General features: G+C 31.9%; 1 protein-coding gene across 2 annotated transcripts in view; it reads left to right on the top strand.

Moving 5' to 3' along the window:
* The first annotated feature begins 3,936 nt into the window (after positions 1 to 3,936).
* Positions 3,937 to 22,584, top strand: part of LOC126755138 (CDK5 and ABL1 enzyme substrate 1) — a 60,696-nt gene continuing 42,048 nt past the window's right edge. The window contains exon 1 of one of the 2 annotated variants that reach the window (XM_050467501.1): positions 3,937 to 5,654. In XM_050467501.1, the coding sequence (XP_050323458.1) occupies positions 4,648 to 5,654 (1,007 nt within the window). In that variant the 5' untranslated portion in view covers positions 3,937 to 4,647. The remainder of the gene's footprint in view (positions 5,655 to 22,584) is intronic. The other variant, XM_050467500.1, reaches the window with a different exon arrangement.

The raw sequence follows: 22,584 nt of genomic DNA, 5'->3' as shown, positions 1-22,584 counted from the left end.
TTAGGCATATGAGTGAAATTCATCGTATCATTCCTGTTTTTCTGGCATGTTCCATTCAACGAATCGTCAGCCAGTCGGCAAGCCAATAAGCCGGTCGATTGTCTAGCCCGACGGCGTTTCAGTATTGTCTGCTTACATCGTTCGTTGTCTTCTGTAATATGCACAAGTCTTGTGACTGCATAACCAGTGCAACGTTCCCAACAACAATAACAAAAAATTATGTGATGAAATTACTAAAAAAAAAAAAGACGTTAACTATACCCTTCACAAATAAAAAAGTTTTCAATATAAGAACTTGATTTTCAAACTTCAGCTTGTACTGTAGGCCACAGTGGTTCGATCTGAAAATATTTTCTGAGGTTGTACTGTTCTCTAAGACAGTAATCTAAGCCAGAGTTCGGGAGGGTATCTCGACAAAGGATGATGAAGTCAAGTGTAGATAGAGTTCACGAAAGTGAGGAAAGTTCTCTGTTGGCCATTCACTTGGGAGTGGCCGGAAACGATTCTTTTTGATATGGCTCAAGCAGCTCACGACTTCCGGTCTTAGACCAAGTATCCTCTGGATAGGCAGAGAACATCCGTTTGAAGGCGAGCTGATTGTATAAATAAGTGACAACCACGAAAAACAATGAACTTAAGTGGTTCGGGATATGGATATACATACATATGTACGTAAAACCAAATAGGGGCGAGGCCATGTCCATTTCTTTAACTATTTAGTCCACAAGATACCTTGTGTCAAATTACTGTTCTATATCTTTGGTTACAAGTCTATTAAAAACCCATTCTGTAACACTGTGATTGTATAAATAAGTGACAACCACGAAAAACAATGAACTTACATATGTATGTATGTATATAATTCTAACCCTCAAATAGAATATTGTCCGTAAATTCTACTTGTAATGGATTCTCAACTAAATAAATAATGCCGTGATATATTATCAACACCTGTAAGCTAAGCTAATTGAAAGATGCGCCCATATGCCACACCCACTAGTTCACTAGCGCACGCTAGTTCAACACCTCATTGTTTGTAATGCAGCCCAACGACTTCGAACTGCGCAGTTTGGCTCGACACCTCACAGACAAACCTGTAATTGGCTGACTGGGTGGCGTGTCGGTTTAGTGTACCTTTAATGCCGATTAGTGTCAGTTGTTATTGATATGAATCGGATTGCAGCATAGAAATTATCTCATTCAGCTTTATTGGCGCTCCCGCTCTCACCTTCTCTACTATGAGTATAAAAGTTTGCTCTCATTGCAGTTTTTGTGGACAAACACGCGGACAAACATATGCAATTTGTTTGTCAATTCATTGATTATTACTCATTTTTCTCACATTCGTCATATACTTCGTAACCATTCGTCTGCACATAGTTCGCGTATATTTTTGTTCGGCCGGTCGGTCGGTTGCTTCTCAATGGTGACCATGTGAAGCTCATTGCACTTTGTGCAGTAAAAATGCATGCAACTTTTTAGCCGGCCTAGAGTGAGTGAGTGCCCGGCTGCCTACGCCGTTGCCAAGAGACCGCAACAACGACGTATTATTCACGAACACGCAATGTTGTCGAACTTGGTCAACGGACATGCGTACAAATATTATATATGCGATAACATTCCTATGGTTCCACCCAGCTGTCTGGTAGTGCAGTTTGTGGAATATAGGGTGTTTCAAAAGTTATTATGGAGAGTGAAAAAGGCCAGTGTCAAAGTTAAGGAAAGAACTGTAATCGATTAAAATGCCATCAAATTATTTAAAGTGAGTTAGGTTGGATCACAGGGTTGATCCAAAATGGATGGAACTCATTTCGTGATTATTCCCACTTTTGGTTACCCATATACATATTCATAAAAGTGAATTACCAGATCTTTATAGATCTACGAAGAGTTTCAGGCTTCCGGCTTGACAAAACTAGAGTCGCGAAATGTGTGTCTATCGAGATATTTCAATCTCAGTCTAGCAAAAGCCGGATAAAAGAGGAAGGACGAGATACAAGTCGAATAAAGAAGAAGCTTGGAGATATTGCTAATGAGGTCATCCAGTATAGGCGCTCGGCTAACGGAGTGAGTACATTTATTGCTGTCTGGTAGTCTGCAACCAGAGTTAATGGAGAACTCCCGATAGAAGACTTCACCACCTACTTCCTCTCTTAACTTCGATTCATCCATGAAAAAGCTCACTGTGCTCCCCTTCTCCCACAAACCGCCAGGAGATGTTTCTGCGATGCAATGACTCCGTAAAACATTATTGGCTTAAATATGGCCTCTTTCTAATTGCTCTTCTACAACAGTACAATTGCTCTTCTACAATGACCAATGCCTTCCTCACTCTCATCTCGATCTTAGGCTTCCATTAGAGCTTCCTACCCAAGTAATTGACCTTTCCCAACCTTTAAAGAATAGAACCTGCCAACGCAAACGATGAACAGTTCTTTCAAATGTTTTGACTGTTTTCTCATCTGGGTTCGTCATTGTCCATGTTTCTGCGCCGTAAAATATGATGATAAGAAACTTAGAGAGCATGATTTTTGTTTGCGATCTCTGCTCAATTACCTACCAATCCCCAAGTAGCATCGGTTAGTAAGAGATATGCTAGATCTCTAGGCTTAAAGTGTTGTTGGCGTTTAGGCTGGGTCCTATACTTTTTCACATATATGGAAGCCAGCAGTGTGGTATTTCTCAAGAATAACAAAAAGAAGCTTGGAGATATTGCGAATGAGGTCGTGCAATCCTTGACTGATTTTTTGAGTGCACAGTCAGTGAGCCTTTTCGGCGAACCCTGTATCGATTTGCAATACTTTCAGTCACACTTTATTACATATTTACATGTTTCCCTGCTGTTCATTGTCGACACCGTTGCCATCATCCGCAGTTGTGTGGATGCCACAACAACCAGAACCACCTCGACGTAGCTCAATTGTTGTCGCCATATGTATGCACAGCGGCACGATGCTGTTGCATGGTCCGGCTCATTCATGCCAGCTCTGGCTCTCTCCAAATAAGCGCGCGCGTGCTCACTCTCAAACGTTTTCTGCAATATCTCTGGCCACATGCATGCGCTGCCTGGGTCTACTGCAGGCATATTTTCTCTACCAATTGCTGTCTGCACTATCCACATTATTTATACATATGCACGCTTTGTTATTGTAGTACTTGTTGTTGTTGTTGTCAGTGCTTATAATGCAACTTATATAGTGTTTTCTTAATTTTTAATTCTAGAATTTTTCCGACAACCACCACTCTGAGTTTGCATTCGAAAGCGTACACACGAAGCGCACGACGCAGCGAGCAGCAGCAACACAACCACGGCGAAATCCAAATCAAAGCGCATAATAAATATTGGAAATTTCCAACTAATGAAGCTGAAGCTTATGACAGCGGCCAACGACCAGTGAGCAACAACAATTCGCATTTTATTGCAATTCAACGAAAAATCATAACTGTGTATGTGTGTGAAATCTTAACTGTATTTGCAAAGAAATTTTCACGGTTTAGAGAAAATAAATATTATTTTCGATAATTTTCCGCTTTAAGTTGTGACACTTCAAAAGTTGATACAGTTAGAAAAAAGCAACAGCAACAAAATGTCGCGTTTAAGTAAATCGAATTCGTCTAAAAAAGTGTCGCTTTTAAAGACTAAAAAGTTTATGTGATATTCGTATACGTTCGAAAGTCATATAATAACAACAGCAACAAGCAGCAAAATAAGCAATTATTTGGCGAAAAGGTCGTGCAGTCGAAACACTGCGTATATAGCGAGGAATTTGTAGCAAAACGCTAAAGTCGACCCAACACTGTGTGGTAATTTTTACAAAACGACTGGGCGCTTTAAGAAAATTTTGCGAATTTTATAAAAATAAAAGTTTTGAAAATTCCAAAAATTCTAAAATCGAAGAAAAAAACAATAAATTTTCATAAAAAAAGTTTTGAAATTTCATAAAAAAAAGTTTTGAAAATTCCAAAAATTCAAAACACATAAAAACAATAAATTTTCATAAAAACAAAAATTTTTCATAAAAATATTAAAATTTTAAAAACTTATTTTAAATTAAAAAGTGCGTTTTTCGAGTGAGACAGCGTGAATTTCGTTAAAAAGCTAACGAAATCAGACCCAAAACAGAAATTTTCCACTAAAAGTACTTCGAATTTCTGCGTGGTAGAAGCTCAACTGAAAATAAACTGTTAAAAAAGCTTATAACTCGGCTGAAAATAAACCGTTACAAAAAGCTTAAGGCTCAACTGAAAATAAACCGTTACAAAAAGCTTGAAAATTTTTTGAAAAAAATATTGTTTAACAAAAAATTTCGAAAAAGCTTTTTGCACCACTTTCAAGCTCAAAAAATTGCAAAAAAGCTTGAAAGATTGCTTAAATTAAATAAGCGAGCGCCCTTTACATTGCACCGTGCGCCCAACGACCCTAGAGTTACAGACCCCCATACATTCCATAACAAGTCTAGCGCAGAGTAAACACTGCGCGACAAGCGAGAGCAGCAAAAGCAGCGGACAGGCCGCGGTACGTGGGCATAAGAAGAAGAAGAAACAGCAGCAGCAGCAGAAGCAGCTCAAGTGCAAATATCAAGCGACGCGTTCCATAACCAAATAGACGCCTTAAAGTTGAAAGACACCAATTGCCGTCACTGCCTAATGGCAAGTTCGCTCAATAAAACGAGACACAGGCGCAGATTGACTGCGATCTCGTTTCTATCGAATATTTCATTAGATGGCACACATCGGGATACTAAATTTGGAGCAACAATTGGCATTTGTGGCAACGCGGCTACAACGTACAACGCAACGGCAGCGGGATTACAAAGTGGCGCAACGACTGGCGGCGGTATCGGATACGGCGGCAGCGGCGGCGGCGGCGGCAAACAGCAGCATCAGCACCAACACTTCAACTACAATCGCAATAATCGACATCCACGGCAACAGCAACAACAACACCATTACCATCAACATCACTACTATACGCAACATCATGCGAATGGCACAGGTTGCAATGTGGGTAACGGCAACGCCGGCGGCACTGGCATGGCTTCGGCCGCCATGTATCTCGCCAATTGCGATGATGCGCACATGGACCTCATGGGTGGCGGAGGCGGCGGTAGTTGTTGTGGTGCTGGTGGTGAAGGCGGCGGCGGCACTGGCAGCGATGGCTGTGCCGATAGTACCGGCAGCGCCGATGGTGATGGGCATTTTAGTGAAATTGAAAATATGGGTCAACACTTGATAAATGCACGGCCAGGCAACGCTTATAAGGGCGATGGTGGCAATACTAAAGCAGCAACAGCAACTGTCGCAGCCAGGTCGACAGTCAAGCATATGGATAAATCCGCTGGTGACTACGACATCATCAGCGGCAGCGATGGTGGCGGCGGCGGCGGCGGCATCGGCGTTGGCGTTGGTGTTGGTGGTGCAACTGTGACTGAGAAGCGCAATGTTAAGCGACCCACATCGAGTAGTCGGCAACAGTGCAATCATAATTGCAGGCAAACTTCTAAGCATGGCACCATGGGCATTGCCAGCAAGCAACAGTTGGCCGGCGGTAGCGGCGGTTCGGGCGCCGAGAGCGGCAGCGATTCGGATAGCGTCAAAATACCAATGAAAGTTTCCAGTTTGGGTGCTGGCATACTAATGCCATTGCGTGAAAGGTGAGTGCAAATAAAACCGTTATTACTTTACACGAAATATCAAATTGCTTAGTGTAGGTAGACATACATACATACATATGTATGTTTTAAATGTTATACAGAGCGTTGACTTGTCATAAATCGACTGTCCTTTTCACTTTACTAAATATATTGGGAAAACTGCGTTGAGAAACATCGAACCAAGTCGAGTTTAAAATAAAATTAAAAAAAATTTTGAATATTAAAAAAAATTAATTATAAAAATTAAAAAAAAAGTATAAAAATTAAAAAAAAATACGAAAATTAAAAATAAAAATTAAAAATATTTATAAAACAAAAAAATTTTTATAATATAAATGTACATATGTACATATGTATATATTTTTTTTAAATACGTCAATCATAAAAATTAAAAAAAAAATTATAAAAACTTAAAAAAAAATTATAAAAATTAAAAAAAATTCGAAAATTAAAAATAAAATTTATAAATAAAAAATAAAAATAATTTCTAAAAGTTAAAAATAAAAAATAAAATTTTTTTTTATAAAAATTAAAAAAATATGTAATATAAATGCATGTACATGTATATTTTTTTTAAATATGTCACAGCTTCAATTTAGTTTTTCGCATTTCCTTGTGACGCACCAACAATTCGCCAATTATCCAATTTCGTACAAAATCACCAAATCATTGTTCGCAGCGCTTCACAAATAAAATATTTCGAGGACTCATTCAAGCACTGCGCATAATTGATAAGATAAGGAAGACTCTGTTGTTGTTGCAAATTGCTATAAAATATAATTCTTTTGAACAAATTTAATCAAATTGGCAGCAATTTCTGCTGTCCAATTTCATTTGGCAAAACCACTTAAGCGTTAACTACCACACAAAGCCGGCAATCTCAAAATTTCCACTTGAGAATTGTATCGTTGCTCGATTGTAATGCGAGTATTACGTAAATAATTTGCGCTACCGTATTTTTTTCGACGAAACAGGCGACAATGCAACGCATGTGCCACTTGACGACACGGAAAATTGCGCTTACCTGCGTAAATACAGGTGTTTGTATGTATGTGTGCGCTAGAATTGATTATATTCATCATGTGATATTTATTTGTTATTGTTACAATAATTATTATTTTTATATATTTGCAATAATTTGCTGCCTCAGCGTTGGCTGCACTTTTTTTCATGGCATACGGTACTTTTTTTTATAAAATCGTCATATATCGTCATATATTCCACTTATTTACAAACAAATTCTTTAAAACAAAATTCAATAAATTATGAAATTAGAATGAAATGCCAAATGACCTTAAATGCTGACATAAATATGCATGAGTGTGTCATAACTGTTGATATTAGCCCTGTCGGAAAAAAATCACTTTTGTGAAAAATATTGCCAATTAGTTGGAAATTGTAATTTAGGTGCCCTACGAAGTTGATAAATTAAAAATTAAATTTCGTCGATTTTTTTCAAATTTGATTTTTATAAAATTTTTAAAATTTTTTAAAATTTAATTTTGTAAAACTTTTATATTATTTTAAATTTTTAAAATGTTTTTAAATTTTTTTTTGGCCTTGAATCAAATAAATATTAAAAAATAAAATTATTTTAAAAAATTTTAAGAATTAAATTTAGAAGAATTACAATTTTTTCAAAAATTATTATTAAGTTTATAATTTTTTTTTGTGGACATTTATATAATTTTTAAATTTTTACGGTACTTACTTTCAATCTTAAAATTTTTGTTCTTAAATTTTGTCCAAATTAAAAAAAAATATTTATTTAAAATTAAAACAAAAAAAAATTTGTCAAAATAATTTTTATAAAATTTTGGAATTTTAAAATTTTTTTTAAATTTTTACCGTTTTTTTCAAACTCAAAATTTTTTTCCTTAAACTTTGTAGAATTTTGCCAAATAATTTTTATAAAATTTTTGAAATTTGAATTTTATAAAGCTTTTAAATTTTTACAGTAATTATCTTCAATCATAAAAATTTTGATCCTATAAAAATTCAAAAAAATAATATTAATTTTACAAATATTTGAAAAATTTATTTTTTTAGAATTTTTTCAAAACAGTTTCTATAAAATGTTTAACATTTTTCAGATTTGAATTAATTTCAATTTTAAAATTTATACCCTTAAATTTTGTGGAATTTTTTCCAAATAGTTTTCATAGTTTTTTTAATTTTTAAAATTGTCAAAATTTAAATTTTATAAAACTTAAATTTTTACAGTTATTATTTTCAATATTAAAATTTTTGCCCTAAAATTTCATAGAATTTTGTCAAAATAATTTTTATAAAATTTTTAAAGTTTTTTACACGGTTTTTTTTAATTAATTTTATAAGTTTTTTTAAATTTGAATGTTGTAAAAATTTTTCAAAATAGATTCAAAAAAGCTTCGCTCTCATTGAAAGCAAATTTTCTTTTCAAGTCAGAACTTTCCCACAGGGTATATTTCCATTCAACTTGATATGCTATTTTGTCTATGTGGCGGCGCCGTAAAAATTCACATGAATCATAATTGACGCCGTGACGCATGGTAGGCACGCGACACAACGCCAGTCATGTACTACGAGTATATGCTTATTCGCATTTAAGTCGGCCGACTACTCGCCGGTTGGTTGTGCGCACACGCTGCCACACTTCGTTATATTCATGCTTATTTACATACAGACGCATTTGTTAACTGTTTATTCATATGCACATATGTAAGTACAAATGTTTGTGTGTAAAATTCAACGCAAAGATTCCGTCAATAAATGGGAAAATCATTTGACGCTTTCCATTTCCAACTGTTTACCTTTAATTGAAACTGGCAATTGTTTAAATCGCGTATTTTCTATTGCCTACACACATGTGTGTTTGCTAGTATGTACATATGTATGTATGTATGCATATATCTTTTATTATATTTTTCGTTTTCCTATTTTGTTTATCTGTTCTTAAATAATCCACCACGTGTTTTGCAAAAGTATATTTAAGCGTACATACATATGTATGTGTACTTATGTACATATGTATAGTATGTGTGTTGCTTTATTTACATTCAACTCAAGCTAAATTTAGCCGACAAAATTTCAGTTCAAAAATTTAATTCAAGAAATTAAAAATAATGTGACATTTATTGTGACTTTAATTGGAATTATAAATTTATTCAATTTGACAAATTTACGCTATATGCTGTATATAATACAAATATGTACGGATATGTAATATATAGTATATAGTATTAATTATTTTTTTTTTTTTTGGCAAATGCATTTCTGAAACCCATGAAATAGCTGAGAAGGCCCTCGTGTGCTGATTGTTGTCACCAAATTGATTTATCATAACCGGTATCATAGGTGGCACCCGATCAAATTTGACCCGGAATTGCAAAAAAAGACCTTGTGCCGATTTTTAACACTATATTGATTTATCATATATCAGTATCATAAGCATGCCACTTGATCAAATTTGACCCGGACTGCCAAAAAAAATCATGTGTTTGAAGATATGTATTATGCAGCTGATAAATTGTAGAAATGCATATGAAAATTGTAAATATTAAGAAAAAACGCTTTTCTATCACTCCACAGTAATATTTTGACCAGCAAACCTATTTTTGCAAAAAAATTTAATTCCAACAAACCAACTACCAAACGATTCATACACATTATAACTACCAAAACTTAAGCCATGACGTTTTGAAACTTATAAAACGCTTTTTTGGCAAATGAGCATAAAGTAAAATTTTTTATAGCATATCTTCGGGCGCAGCAGCTTCTTTTTAAACTAAAATGTATGTTTTTATATACAATATGTATGTAAAAAAATTTCCATTTACATTTTTCGTGACAAAATGTCAGTATATTGAACGAACACTTACTTTTTATAGCATATCTTTAGGCGCAGCAGCTTTTTTTAACCTAGATACATTTATCCTTTTTTTAATGCTGTAAGAAATACAATATTTTATTTTTATTTGTTTTTGTCAAAACGTCGATATATCGAGCTGTCATTAAATTTCGCACTTACATATATAGCATATCTTCAGGCGCATCTGATTTTTTTTAATAAATTATATTCTTTATTTAATCTGCTAAAGTAAACCACTTCATTCATATTTTTTGTGTTAAAATGTCAGTATATAGAGCTTTTATTAAAATTCGTATTTTAATAGTATGTATTCAGGCGCAGCAGCTTTTTTAAACCTAAAATATATGCTTTTTTTAATTCTGTAAAAAATTCAATTTTTTATTCATATTTGTTTTTGTCAAAACGTCGGTATATTTAGCGGTCATTAAATTTCCGTTTTTCATAGCATATCTTCAGGCGCAGCAACATTTTGTTTATAAATAAAAATTTGATGACTTTCCTAATCTTGTTTTCAATATTTTATTAACATCTATTTTTTTTGTTAAAATGTCAGTATATTGAGATCTCACTAAATTTCGTTTTTTTGTAGTATATCTTCAGGCGCAGCTGATTTTTTTTATTAAATTGCAAGCATCATTTAGTCTGTAAAAATAAAATATTTAATTTATATCTTTTGTGTCAAAATGTCAATACATTAAGCTCTCATTAAATATTGCATTTGTAAAATATATCTTCAGGCGCAGCAGCTTTTTGTTTATAAATACAAATTTCATGATTCTATTTATTCTGTTTTCAATATTTTATTTATACATATTTTTTGTTAAAATGTCCGTATATTGAGCTGTCGCTTAATTTCACACATCAAAGCATAACTTCAGGCGCCGCAGCTTTTGCTTTACATTTATAAACATTTATTTAAATATGTAAAAATGCATTTTTTAATAAATAAAAAAATATAAACATTAAGCCGTTCAGCTGCCAATTAATTTCACATTTTTTAGCATACTTGCTGGCGCAAAACATATCTTTCTGTAACACATGCGTTTTTTGCTGTTTTCAAAGCATTTTTTTTGTTATTTTTTCTGAACTTGTCTCATCTCAATTTAATATCAAGTCCGCTTTTGTTTATTTAGCTGAAAATTTCGCAAATCAACACCAAAATCGGTTGAAATGTTTGCCAAAAAATGTTTGCTATTCGAGTAAGAACTTTGGCACCGCCATAACCTTACGACGCCAAGTGCACTCATGACCATAGCAAAAATTGCAAATTTCTATGAACATTTTTTGTTTTGGTTTTTGTTGTTGTTGTTTTTTTGTTATTTTTTTTTTGTTTTCTGTTTGTTATTTTTTTTTTTTGTTATTATTGTTTTTTTGTTACTTTTTTGTTTTTTGTTTTGTTCAGTGACGGCCAATGCACTGGCGCTTGATTTTTTTTGACTCGGTATTTTGATTTGCAGCCAATTTTCACGGGCTATTTGGCGCATACTTGTAGCTAGATGCTAAATAAGTGCTACAAATTATACTAGTACTTAGTTATGTGTGTATACTGTATACATGTATGTATATTAGGGTGGATCGAAGTAAAACGAATATTTTTACTCTGAAAAGTATGCGATTTTTCAAGATTTTTTTCGTGCTCAATCACCCAGCTGCCAAATCTGACCCACAACACAACACAGCACTATTTATACTCGCTCTTTGTATTCACTCTTAAATTGCTTGTTTATAAATAATTCGAAAATAATTGCAGTAAATTTTTGCTCGTTTCAAACTTTTCAAATTTTATTCTTTTATTTATGCGTATTTTATTGCTCGCTTTATGTCGTCGTTAATACCGTAATTCGTTCTGAATGGAAGTGTGCGCGACGCGAGTCTGCATATACGCGGGCTACAAGTACCCGCTAGACCGTTAAACAAATAAAAAAAGAACAGCAACAACACAAAACATTTGCCATAAATTTGCTAAATTGAATTATTTTATTCATGGCAATTTACTCTCCTCAGCACAATGTACTCGTATCACACTCTAAATACTAAATTAGAAGCACAACAATACGCAAACAAATTCATTTTCAAGTCGCCGCAAGCTGGCACTTTAGAGAAGCAAGAATAATGTATAGTCTATAGTATTGCCTATGTATGTATGTATGTATGTATGTACGTGTAGGTACCTTTTGACGTAGTGCGCCAGTTTAGTAAAAAATGCTGGTGTTTTATTCGGCTCGTTTATTTTTAGTTAATTTTCAGTTAATTGTGCTGAATGTTGCACGTTCTTTTCGTGATTTATTGCCCGTCAATTCGGTATGTTTTCAAAAAAAAAAAAAGTTTTTAATAATTTTTTGACACGCAAAGCTGCTATTAATTATTCAATACCCAGTAATTTGGAAATTAAATCGGATTTTAATTTAACTCTTGCTTTTTTCAACTAAATAGGGTTTCATGAGGTTCTGTACTCGGTAAGAGCTCGACTAAAATTTTTTAAAAGGCTTTACATAATGAAAAATAATATTTTTTGACTAAACGTGGCACGTAGTGGACTAAAGGGTAGTCTTTGTTTTAGTCTGCTGCCATTGGACATAAATCTATAGACTTCTAGAGGGTCTTAGCACCCATAGTAATATTACACTTCGACTTTTTCAAACGTTTTCTTACGGGTTTCCCTCTTAGATCATGGCGTGGATATTTACATTTGTTTTTTTAATTCTTATATCTTAGTACCAAACTTTATTAATTAGGATTAAAGTCACGTTTGTTGAATTTTGAACGTTTTTTTTTCCCTAGAGCTAATTTTTAGGTTCGCTTAAGTTAACTAACCTGAATTAGTTCTTACTATCTATTCTTTCTAGATGTAAGACTTTTCTATGTTTATGTAACACACTATATATTGAGTAGTCGAAAAAGTCTTTACGTATTTCTAATTAAACTTGAACTTATTTTTTTATATTTATAATGAACTTTAATGAACCAAATATGTACCATTTTGGTACACCGCTTTTTTTCCATTTTTCCGCTAGAGACATTATTCCATCAGTGTAAAACTTTTCTCTTTTCTCGGCGAAAAACTGCGACAAGTAATTTTCACAGGCTTCTCTTGAAGCCAACTTTACTCCATTAAGGGAGTTCTGCATTGACCGAAACAAATGGTAGTCCGATGGTGCAAGGTTAGGGCTATATGGTGGATGCATCAAAACTTCCCAGCCAAGCTCTCACAGTTTTTGCCAAGTCATCGAAAATATGTGTGGTCTAGCGTTGTCCTGATGGAAGACGAAGTCCTTTCTGTTGATCAGTTCTGGCCGTTTTATTTTCGATTGCTTGCTTCAACCTCATCAGTTGTTGACAGTAAAATGTAGAATAAATCGTTCGACCAGGCTGGGGCAGCTCATAACGGATGATTTCTTTCCAGTCCCACCAAACACTCAGCATAACCTTTCGAAGCGTCAATCCTGGCTTTGCGACCATTTGTTGAGCTTCACCACGCTTGGACCATGATCTTTTTCGCACATTATTGTCGCATTTGAACCACTTTTCGTCTCCTGTTACCATTCGCTTCAGAAATGGTTCGATTTCATTTCATTTTTAGCAAAGAATGATGTTAATTCGGTCCATTAAATTTTTCATAGACTTTTTTAACGATAGGTCGACCAGAGCGTGGTGCATCTTTCACTTCGAATTACCCAAATACATCGTAGATTTACTGGCAGTCTAGCCTGGGTTCTAGAAAGCATAATCTTTATAAGTTTTCGACAAATGTTCGAAAAGTTCTGCCTCCTACAAAACACTTTCTTTAATACAATCTTTTAGAAAATATTACCCAAATACATCGAGGATCTTCTGGCGGTCACATAAAGCACACTAAGCTGCTTGCGCTACTGTTTGCTCAGCCTAAGGGCTTTAATAAGTCTAGGATAAGTCCTTAATTATCCCATAAAGTCGATGAGTGCTACAAATATAAGGTATTACATAACCTTCCTGATTTTTTTCCCTTCATACTATCGTTTTGTTGCCGTTTCTCGTCGCTTTCTTTGCACCGCGTGAACTGGGTGTCGGGCTAACTGCCAATGGGTCAGCAAATTTCTCAACCCAGTCGCTTCGACGTTGCTTTATTGCAATACACAGTCTACAGCGGCCAAAAATAAGCCGAGAACACAACAAAATAAACATAAAAAAACGACTGTTAAACACTTTTAAATGAGCACAGACAAAAAAGTGTCGCTTATTTTTGCCACATTCACGAGCCTGCAACATAAATAAACGGCAAATTGCATTAGCATGACAACCTCGTAGCGCTGAGGCGACGAGGGTCTTTAAACTTCCTTGAACTCGTCGGCCGCGCCAAGCAATGCACTGCACTCAAAACATGCAAGTATGCAAGCCACCTACCCAGCTACCTCGCTAGCGGCGTGCAGTCACAAAAACAACAATGATACGCGCACTTTTCGCCATTGCAACGCTGCCAAATGGCAAGTTGACAATAAAAAAAGTGCAAAATTCAAGCTCTCGTGCATTTTTCTAATGCTTACTGCGAGCTCGTTCTGTGTAAAGAGAGAGTGTGAGATACCATACAGTGAGCGTAAAGCTCATGAGCGCAAAGTGCAGTTTTGTTGTTGCTGCTGCGACGCTGCAAAAGCGCTTTGCCGGCACGACTGCAGTTTCGTCATTTTTATGCTTTTTGTTACTGTAATTCTTCGAAATTCTTATTGTTTTTGTAGTGTGGTAGGTCCAGGGTTTCGCCGCTGCTCTTGCTCGCGTTTCTAGAAAGCTCTATGGCGAAATTTCCAAAACGGCTGCATAATACTGCTGTTCTACCGCCACACCTGCGCTCTCTCGCCTGCTCGCCAATTTTTCAATGCCTCGGCTGGAAAGCGTTGAACTCTTTGAAATCTCCATATGTCTATGAAGTAAATGTGAACACTTGCGGCGAGTGACATTGATTTTCTTTTAGCGACACAAGCGGAATTGTATTTTTTGTATCTCTACAATATGCACCAGTCAGTGGTACATTGTAACTAGTTGTAGACTAGTTGGTAACTGCCGAACCGAGATGTGAAGTTAACTCCTAGTTTCAGTTTAAAATTTAGTCTTCAAATTACTTTTCTAGCAACAAAGATATAGTTTTGAGTTTTCATTCAACACCTTTTTTATCTTCTGTAATTCTCCACCGGTTTACAAAATGAAGAAATTCGTTTAAAAAATGCGCTAATGAGCACATCATCACTGAGATTTATTAAAATCTAAAAATTCCTAAAAAATGTCATATTTCAACCAGGGCTTTTCGAAATTTACTATACTAGGAAAAGCCTTAAAAGCCGGCGGTCCGCTTTTATAGTACTATTAAAGCAAAAATGTTGCTACTAACTCAACCACAACTTCCTTAATTTGATCTCCTCTCTCCTATTGACGAAAAAACCTTGACCCACAAAAAAAGGAAACCCTTTCGCAAACCTCGCAGCGTTGCATTTACCACACTTTTACCGTTAAGTCATAACGTTTTGCAAACTGTCAAACAAAAAGAAGCAACAATAAAACCCAATTTTTGTCAGTTTCAAGCATTGCGACTGACTAAAACCCAACAACACAGCGCGCCACACCCTTCTACACAAGTTCACACCTTATCTGTCGCATATAAAATACCGTTAAATGCAATTATTAAGCGACTTGCCTGCAATGCTTGGCAACAGCTGCTTCAGATTCGTAACCAAAACAAAACAAGTCAACTGCCATCAAAGCCAATGAAGACAACGGCCACGACATCGTTGTCGATGCGAACCGACACGAGTGTTTAGCAGCGCCAACGAGCGCATAACCGTTGTCATATATCGTTTTAGAAACTGTCAGCAGCAGCTGTGACAATGTTGTTGACACCAACTTGCCATATACGATTGTTACATATTTATTTTGGCCGACTTTACCGAACATGACAAATTGGTGGTTGTCGGCAGACGCAAATATTTGCTAACACAAGTAAATAGCTGTATAATTTCTATGGCTACGACAAGTCGATTGAAATGGCGGCGCGGGCACGAGTCTTGAGTTAAGTGTGTTTAACTGACAAACATTGCTAACTGCGTTTATATAACTGTTTGTATGAAGTAGATGCAGCTTAAAACATGCCATGAGCTCCATGCTGTCTTACTTGATTTTAGATTTTTTAGGAGTTTGAGTTTTGATGTTTGTTTCAAGACACGTTCCGAAAGATCTGTGTCTAATTGTGAGTTTTTTGGGTGGTAACTGTTAATTACGCCCATTTCTCCCCAAGAAGCTGCTCATTTGTTGAAACCGCCGATATCCAATCACTTTGGGATATAATTGCCATACAATCCGGTTGATAAAATCAAGTCCTTATATGGAAAAGTTACTTATTTGGAAAGATATCTTCGGTATATTTGGCATAAATTATTGTCTAAGGAAAGGCTACAAACTCCGAACATATTGTTCAGATAGTACCACTATAGCATATAGCTGTCATACAAACTGATCGATAAAAATTAAGTCCTTGTATGAAAAACTTTTTTTATTTGATAAAATATCTTCTTGAAATTTCGCAAGGATTATTATTCAAGTCCGCGCTATAATATCTGTATATATTGTTCAGATGGAACCACTGTAGCATATAGCTGCCATACAAAGTGACTGATCAAGTCCTTCCAAAGAAAGCTTTTTTATTTGACATGGTTTTTTCACGTAAGATATGTGACCGACTATTTTATTTGACAAATTATCTTCTCGATTGAGATCTGAGTGATATACTTATGTATAATAGACAAGTTTATATAATACTCTGGCAATGCTGTTTAAGGCTACACACAGTGAGGCCTACGAAATGATGCGAATCTACAAATATACCTTCAAGCACCGACTCATCAAGCACCGTCTCATCAGTGACTTTTAGCGTCTGTGGCACGGTTTGAATGCTCTTACAACAAAAATAACCACAATTGCTTTATATAACGAAAAGTAGTATATTTTTGGCATTTTCTTATCGCGTGAGGGTACCACTCATAATGTTTTTGTTCTTTGAATTTTTTCCATATAAATTCCATCATTTATGGTTTATTTATAATTTTGATGGTCAAAAATATATTTTTCAAAGAGCATGTATATATGTATATGTATGTATGTATTATATGTATGTACATACTTATGTATGTATATTCCAATTAGCTATACAACTGATTATTTGATGATTTTGGCTTGCTTATAGAAAATATTCATTTTGACAATCAGCTCGTTTTTGTTGTATATATTTTTATATTTTTTATTGCCTGATATTTTTACGCTCGAGCGGTTTAGTTAGTGTTTTTGTACGGTGAACCGTTGTATAATGTTTTTTTTTTTTTATTTTTTCAAATTAATTTTCGAACATAGTTTCATACATATGCATAGACCTTTAATGGTATATTGCGCTTTGCAGTCTCTAATTAAATGAGTATTGCACCGACAATACTTTTCATTATTAATTAGCTGCTGTCTGCTGTGGCCCAGTCACCACTGCGCGTATTTTTTCATTAATATTTTTTTATGCATGTTAGCAGATTTTTGGCTGCCACTCGATTCTAATTTATATATTTTAACGCGTCAATTAGTATAAAATGCAGCGGTATGGGGTAATAAAACAAGAAAAATATGTAAAATGTACATAAAACTTGTTTGGAGGGGATTTTTATATATCTACATACTATATGCATGTTAATGCATGTCTGAATAAATATGGATTTTATTTGACTGCCACTAACAGCTGTTAAAATGTAATACATTATTTCGAATATTTATCTGACATAATTTTGTTAGAAAAAATACTTTTTTTTTCATTTATATTTACTGTCACTTACTATTTTTTAAGCATTTATAATAAAAAAAAAAATATTTTCTATTCATTGCGAAAATAATTTTATATAAACAATTTTTATTAAATAATTATTTTTTTTAATATTTTTTATATTTATTTAAATATATTTTTTTGTTTATGTATTTAATTTTATTTCATACATTTATTTCTTTACATTAATTTCTTTATTTTTTTATATAAATGAAAATATAATTTTCAAAAAAATGCATATTTTAATGTATGTAAATTTGTTTTTATTAAACAAATATTTATTTTAGTAATTATTTTTATATAGTTTTTTTTTGTTGTTTTTTTTTTTGTATTTATTTTTAGTTTTTAATTAATTATTATTTTTAATTAATTAATTTTATTTTTAATTAATTAATTTTTTATTTTTTTTTTTTAATTAAATATATTAAAATCAAAAAGATTTCATTTTGATAAATTAATTTAATTAATTTTTATTTTTAATTAATTTATTTTATTTTTAATTAATTTTTTTTAATATTTAAATATATCAAAATCAAAAAGAGCATATTTGATAAATTAAACAAAAAAATTGCATACTTTAATTTATGTAAATTTCTTTTTATTTACATATTTTTTATTTAAATAATTCTTTTTACATATTTTTTGTTTCTTTTTTTATGTTTATTTCATTATTTATTTAATTAAATTAATTTTTTTTTTTTTTTTTTAATAATTTTTTTTAAATTATTTTTTTTTTATTATTTTTTTTTTTATTTTTTTTTTTTAATTATTTTTTTTTTTAATTAATTTATTATTATTATTTTTAATAATTTATTTTATTAATTAATTTTATTTTTATTTTTTTACTTTTAATTAATTGATTTTTTTTAACATTTTGATGTATTAAAATCAAAAAAGCATATTTGATAAATTAAAAAAAATTGCATATTTTAATTTATGTAAATTTGTTTTCGCAAATATTAATTATTTTTACTTATATTATATTACTGTATATCCAAATATTTATTTTGTTTACTATAAATATTTTTATTTTTCCTCAAAACTTATCACATCAACGTCCCGCATTGCAATTTTTTTATTATTGAAACACAACTTAGTACCAAAATACTTAATCAAACCAAATTAGCAACCCTTTTTCAATTTCGCACAAAAAAATGCCGAATTAAATCGAACAGCTGCATCACTTGGCGGCATATTTACAAACAAATTATTATGCATAAACAAATTGCAAAATAAAAGTGAAAATTTGCATGCTAAAATTAACAAAACGGAAAGTGGAACAAATGTTGGCACAGAGAAGGGGAAAAAAACTTAAAATATGCAAGAAGATTGAAAAAAATTTTTGAGCAAAAACAATTACATATTGCACGTTGAAATAATGAAATATTTTTAAATTTTAATTTTTGAAGGTTTTTAGTTCTACATATTATACTTAAAATTATATTTTTTAACAATTTTTGTACCTTATCTGTCTGCATACAAGCGAACTAGTCCCTCAGGTTAATTTGAAGAGATATCTTCATGTAATATGACATGCGTTTTTGTCTAAGGATATCCTCGAAGAAATTGTGCCGATTCAAATCACAACACGTGAAAGTCACTATATAAGTCAAGTCCAGGCACGGTGCCTACTTCACTTATATAGAGCCTAAATGGCAGTCAGCATCACGTGACACCTTGACTTCCAAATCACATTACTTCGAGACGCGATAGTCACCCGAGCACTAGCCAGATCCGGTGCCTGATTTACTTATATAGCCAGCTTCCCGTGGCAGCCAGCCTGGTGACTTGTAAATCACATCACATCGCGGTATGAGAGTCACCCAAGCACTAGCAAGGTCCGGTGCTTGCTTTACTTATATAGAGCCACCTGGCAGCCAGCTTTCTCTGAAGTCACCTCGTGAATTCCAAATCACATCACTTCGAGACACCTTCGAGTTGCCTGCTTTACTTATACAGATCAGCTATAAACCAACTATTGTTCCGTTTGGACCACTTCAGTGTACAGCTGCCATACAAATTAATATAGAAATCATTTTAAATCCTTTTATGATATAAGAAATAAACCTGTATAGGGAATTATTATAGTTCCAGTGCAGCTGAAGCTAACTTTTTTCTTGTTCAACATTTTTTTGGTAATTTTCTAATTATTTATAACTATCCTTTGTATTTATTTTATTTTTTTACTTATTATATATTTTTATAATTACATATTTTATATTTATTTTTTTCTTCTTATATTTTTGATATTTTGTATATTTTTGTGTTTTTTAATCATTTATTTATTTTTTATTTATTTATTTTTAATTTTGTTTTTATTTTTATTTTTTTTATTTTTATTTTTTTTTTATTTATTTATTATATTTTTTATTTCAATTCTTCTTATACGACATTTTTGAACTTCCTCCGCTTCAAATTCCATCTCCAATTGTTGTTTATCTGTTTATTAATTGTCACATCTCGGCTTTGTTTACTGAAATTAATTCAAACTCCCACAGTAGTCATATTGGTCGCTGCGGCATTTCATGCCAGCCATAGCGGCGTCGCCACAGCAGCGGAAGTTTTTATTATTTTGAGTTTGTTTTGATTTTTCAGTCAGCAAAATGCCGACTAAAGCGCATTCCGATGCAACAAAAATATTTTGAAAAAAAAAAAAACCAAAATAAATTAAAAGTAACAACTCATTGCAACACAATACCGTTGAATAATAACTTATGAAAACAAATAACAAAAAGTATGCATAGTGAGTGATGATTTTTTATCGCGAATTGTAGCAGCTTGTACAGCTCATAATCTCGTATGACAATTTGAAAAAAAAAATTAAAACTTATAATTAAAAAAAAATTTAATTAAATTTAAAATAAAAAAATTTTATTTTAAAAAATTTTAAATTCACACCAGTTTATGCGCTGCACAAATTTAAATTTTTTTTATATTTTTTTTAATATTTTTTTTAATATTTTTTTTTAATATTTTTTTTTTAAATATTTTTTTTTAAATATTTTTTTTTTATTTTTTATTTAAATATTTTTTTTTTATTTTTTCTTTAAATATTTTTTTTTATTTTTTATTTAAATATTTTTTTTTTATTTTTTATTTAAATAACTTGTTTTAATAAGTTTTCTTTTAAAATTTTTTTTTTAATAATTTTTTTTTAATTCATATTTTTTAAATAATTTTTTTTTTCAAATTAAAAAAAAATATAAATTTTACTTTGAAAAACATTTTGGGTTTCTTCCTATTTAGTTTTTGTAAAAACTGCAAATTTTTTTAAATATATAATTTTGAAAATATTATAATTATGTTTTTTTGGTTTTAATTTGAAAAAAAAAAATTTAAATACGTCATTTTATAAAAGTTCTAAACTAAAAATTTAAATTTTTAAAATTGTAATTTTTTAATTTAATTTCTTTATTGTATTTTTTATGTTTTTATCACTCACATTTCAGCTTCCTAGATATTATTATTTCATTATTTTTATTTTAAATTGTCAAATTGTAAATATAAAATTTTTTCTCCATTTTTTTAAATATTTTTCAATTTTTAATTTTATTTTTTATTTATAAAAAAATTTTCGTTTATTAAAATTAATGTTTTTTATATTGTTACTATTTAAAATTCTAAACTTTTTGATAATTATTATTAAATCCTTATATATTTGTTTTTTCTAAAATATTTTTAACATTTTTTAATTCTAAAGCTTTTGATAATTTTTTTGAAATTATTGCATTTTATTTATTTTAATTCTAAAATTTCATATTCTTGCAATTTCTTTTATTTTATTTGCAACCTCTTGAATATAAATTTGTTATTATTGTTGTTTTAAATTGTTAAATTCTAAAAATATTTGTTTTTTTATTTCTTTTTAATTTTTATTAATTTTTTCAATATTAAATATTTTAATTTAATTTTTTTTATTTTTTTAATTGTATTTTTTTTTAATTTTATTTCTTTTTTTTAATTTTATTTTTAGTTTATTTCACTTTTTTAATTTTTTTTATATTTGAAATTTTTAAATTCCAAAAATCAAATTTTTACTTTCTAAAACTATATTTTATTTTTTTGTTGATCCTAAAATTTAAATTCTTCCAAATAAAGTTTTTTTTCGTATTATTTCAAATATTTGTGCGCCACTCACATTTCAGTTCCCAGCTTTGCGTGGCAGCTTCTGAGGTATTATTATTTCATTACTATTGTTTTGCCACAAAGTTGTTTACTACATAACTACACAATGCTGTTGTTTTTGTAATTTGATGTGGCATATATAATATAAAATATGCTGAATTCACAAAAACAAATCAAAACAAAAACAAGCTCTCAATGGGCTTCATTCATAATTGGCTTTGGCACAACTTTTGATTCTTCCGAGGAATTGCGGAATTGACGCACAACCGCAGCGCTCAAAAGAATGCCGTGACCGGCATAAGAACGTAAACAAAGTTTGCCATTTTTTAAATTCATTTTCTTTTTTATTTTTATTTTTATGGGTTCAACTTTTTGTTTATTTCTACGGCACTTCGCTTAAGCCTTTCTTCATGCTTATGCGCGCATAAATTTCGTTACATACTTTTGTTTTGCAGTGTAGAGTTTCAAAAGGAGGAAGTCTTTCAAGCGTTTTTCATACAAAAGCGCAAATGATTGGCGACTCTAAATCACTCGCTGACTTTCGTGCGAAATTGCGTCATAAGTTTATATAATGCCTACGAACTTAGAATGTTCGTGTGGCAAGCGGAATGGCAATAAAAAAGACCGGCTTACCGGCATTTTAATGCTAATTTTTTACACTTAATTTTATGATTCTCTTTTTATGTTGTTTTCGTGATTTTTGCAAAACAACAACACCTGAAAAATATTATGATTTCTATTGTACTGCGTCGCACCTGGAATTAATATTTTTGTTATGCGAAATTCTTCTTAAGTTTCAACCCTTCTGCTGGCGCTGTTTTGGTTATGTATGCTGCCTTACGAAGTACAACTTCAAAAACTTCAAGGTTAACGCGTTTTTAAGGCTTCATGCGTCAATGCGCACTGCATTCGAACTTGACCGAGAACTTGAAAAGACATGCACAAGCATATGCGCAGCTTCTAAGGCTTTGGAAATACGTTGAGAAACATAATAATATGTAGTTGCCACATTATGGCATACAGCAAGCTATTGCATACGCCTGAAAGTAGGCTAGTAAGTCACTTGGCATTCAATACTTTGGGGGTTTCGCGCTTACGATCGACAGATAACTGCTGCTTCGTAAGTTTTATCGCATTCA

The sequence above is a fragment of the Bactrocera neohumeralis genome, chromosome 4, assembly GCF_024586455.1.
Source record: "Bactrocera neohumeralis isolate Rockhampton chromosome 4, APGP_CSIRO_Bneo_wtdbg2-racon-allhic-juicebox.fasta_v2, whole genome shotgun sequence".
NCBI classification, from domain to species: Eukaryota; Metazoa; Arthropoda; class Insecta; order Diptera; family Tephritidae; genus Bactrocera; species Bactrocera neohumeralis.
This window is presented reverse-complemented; position numbering and strand designations above follow the sequence as displayed.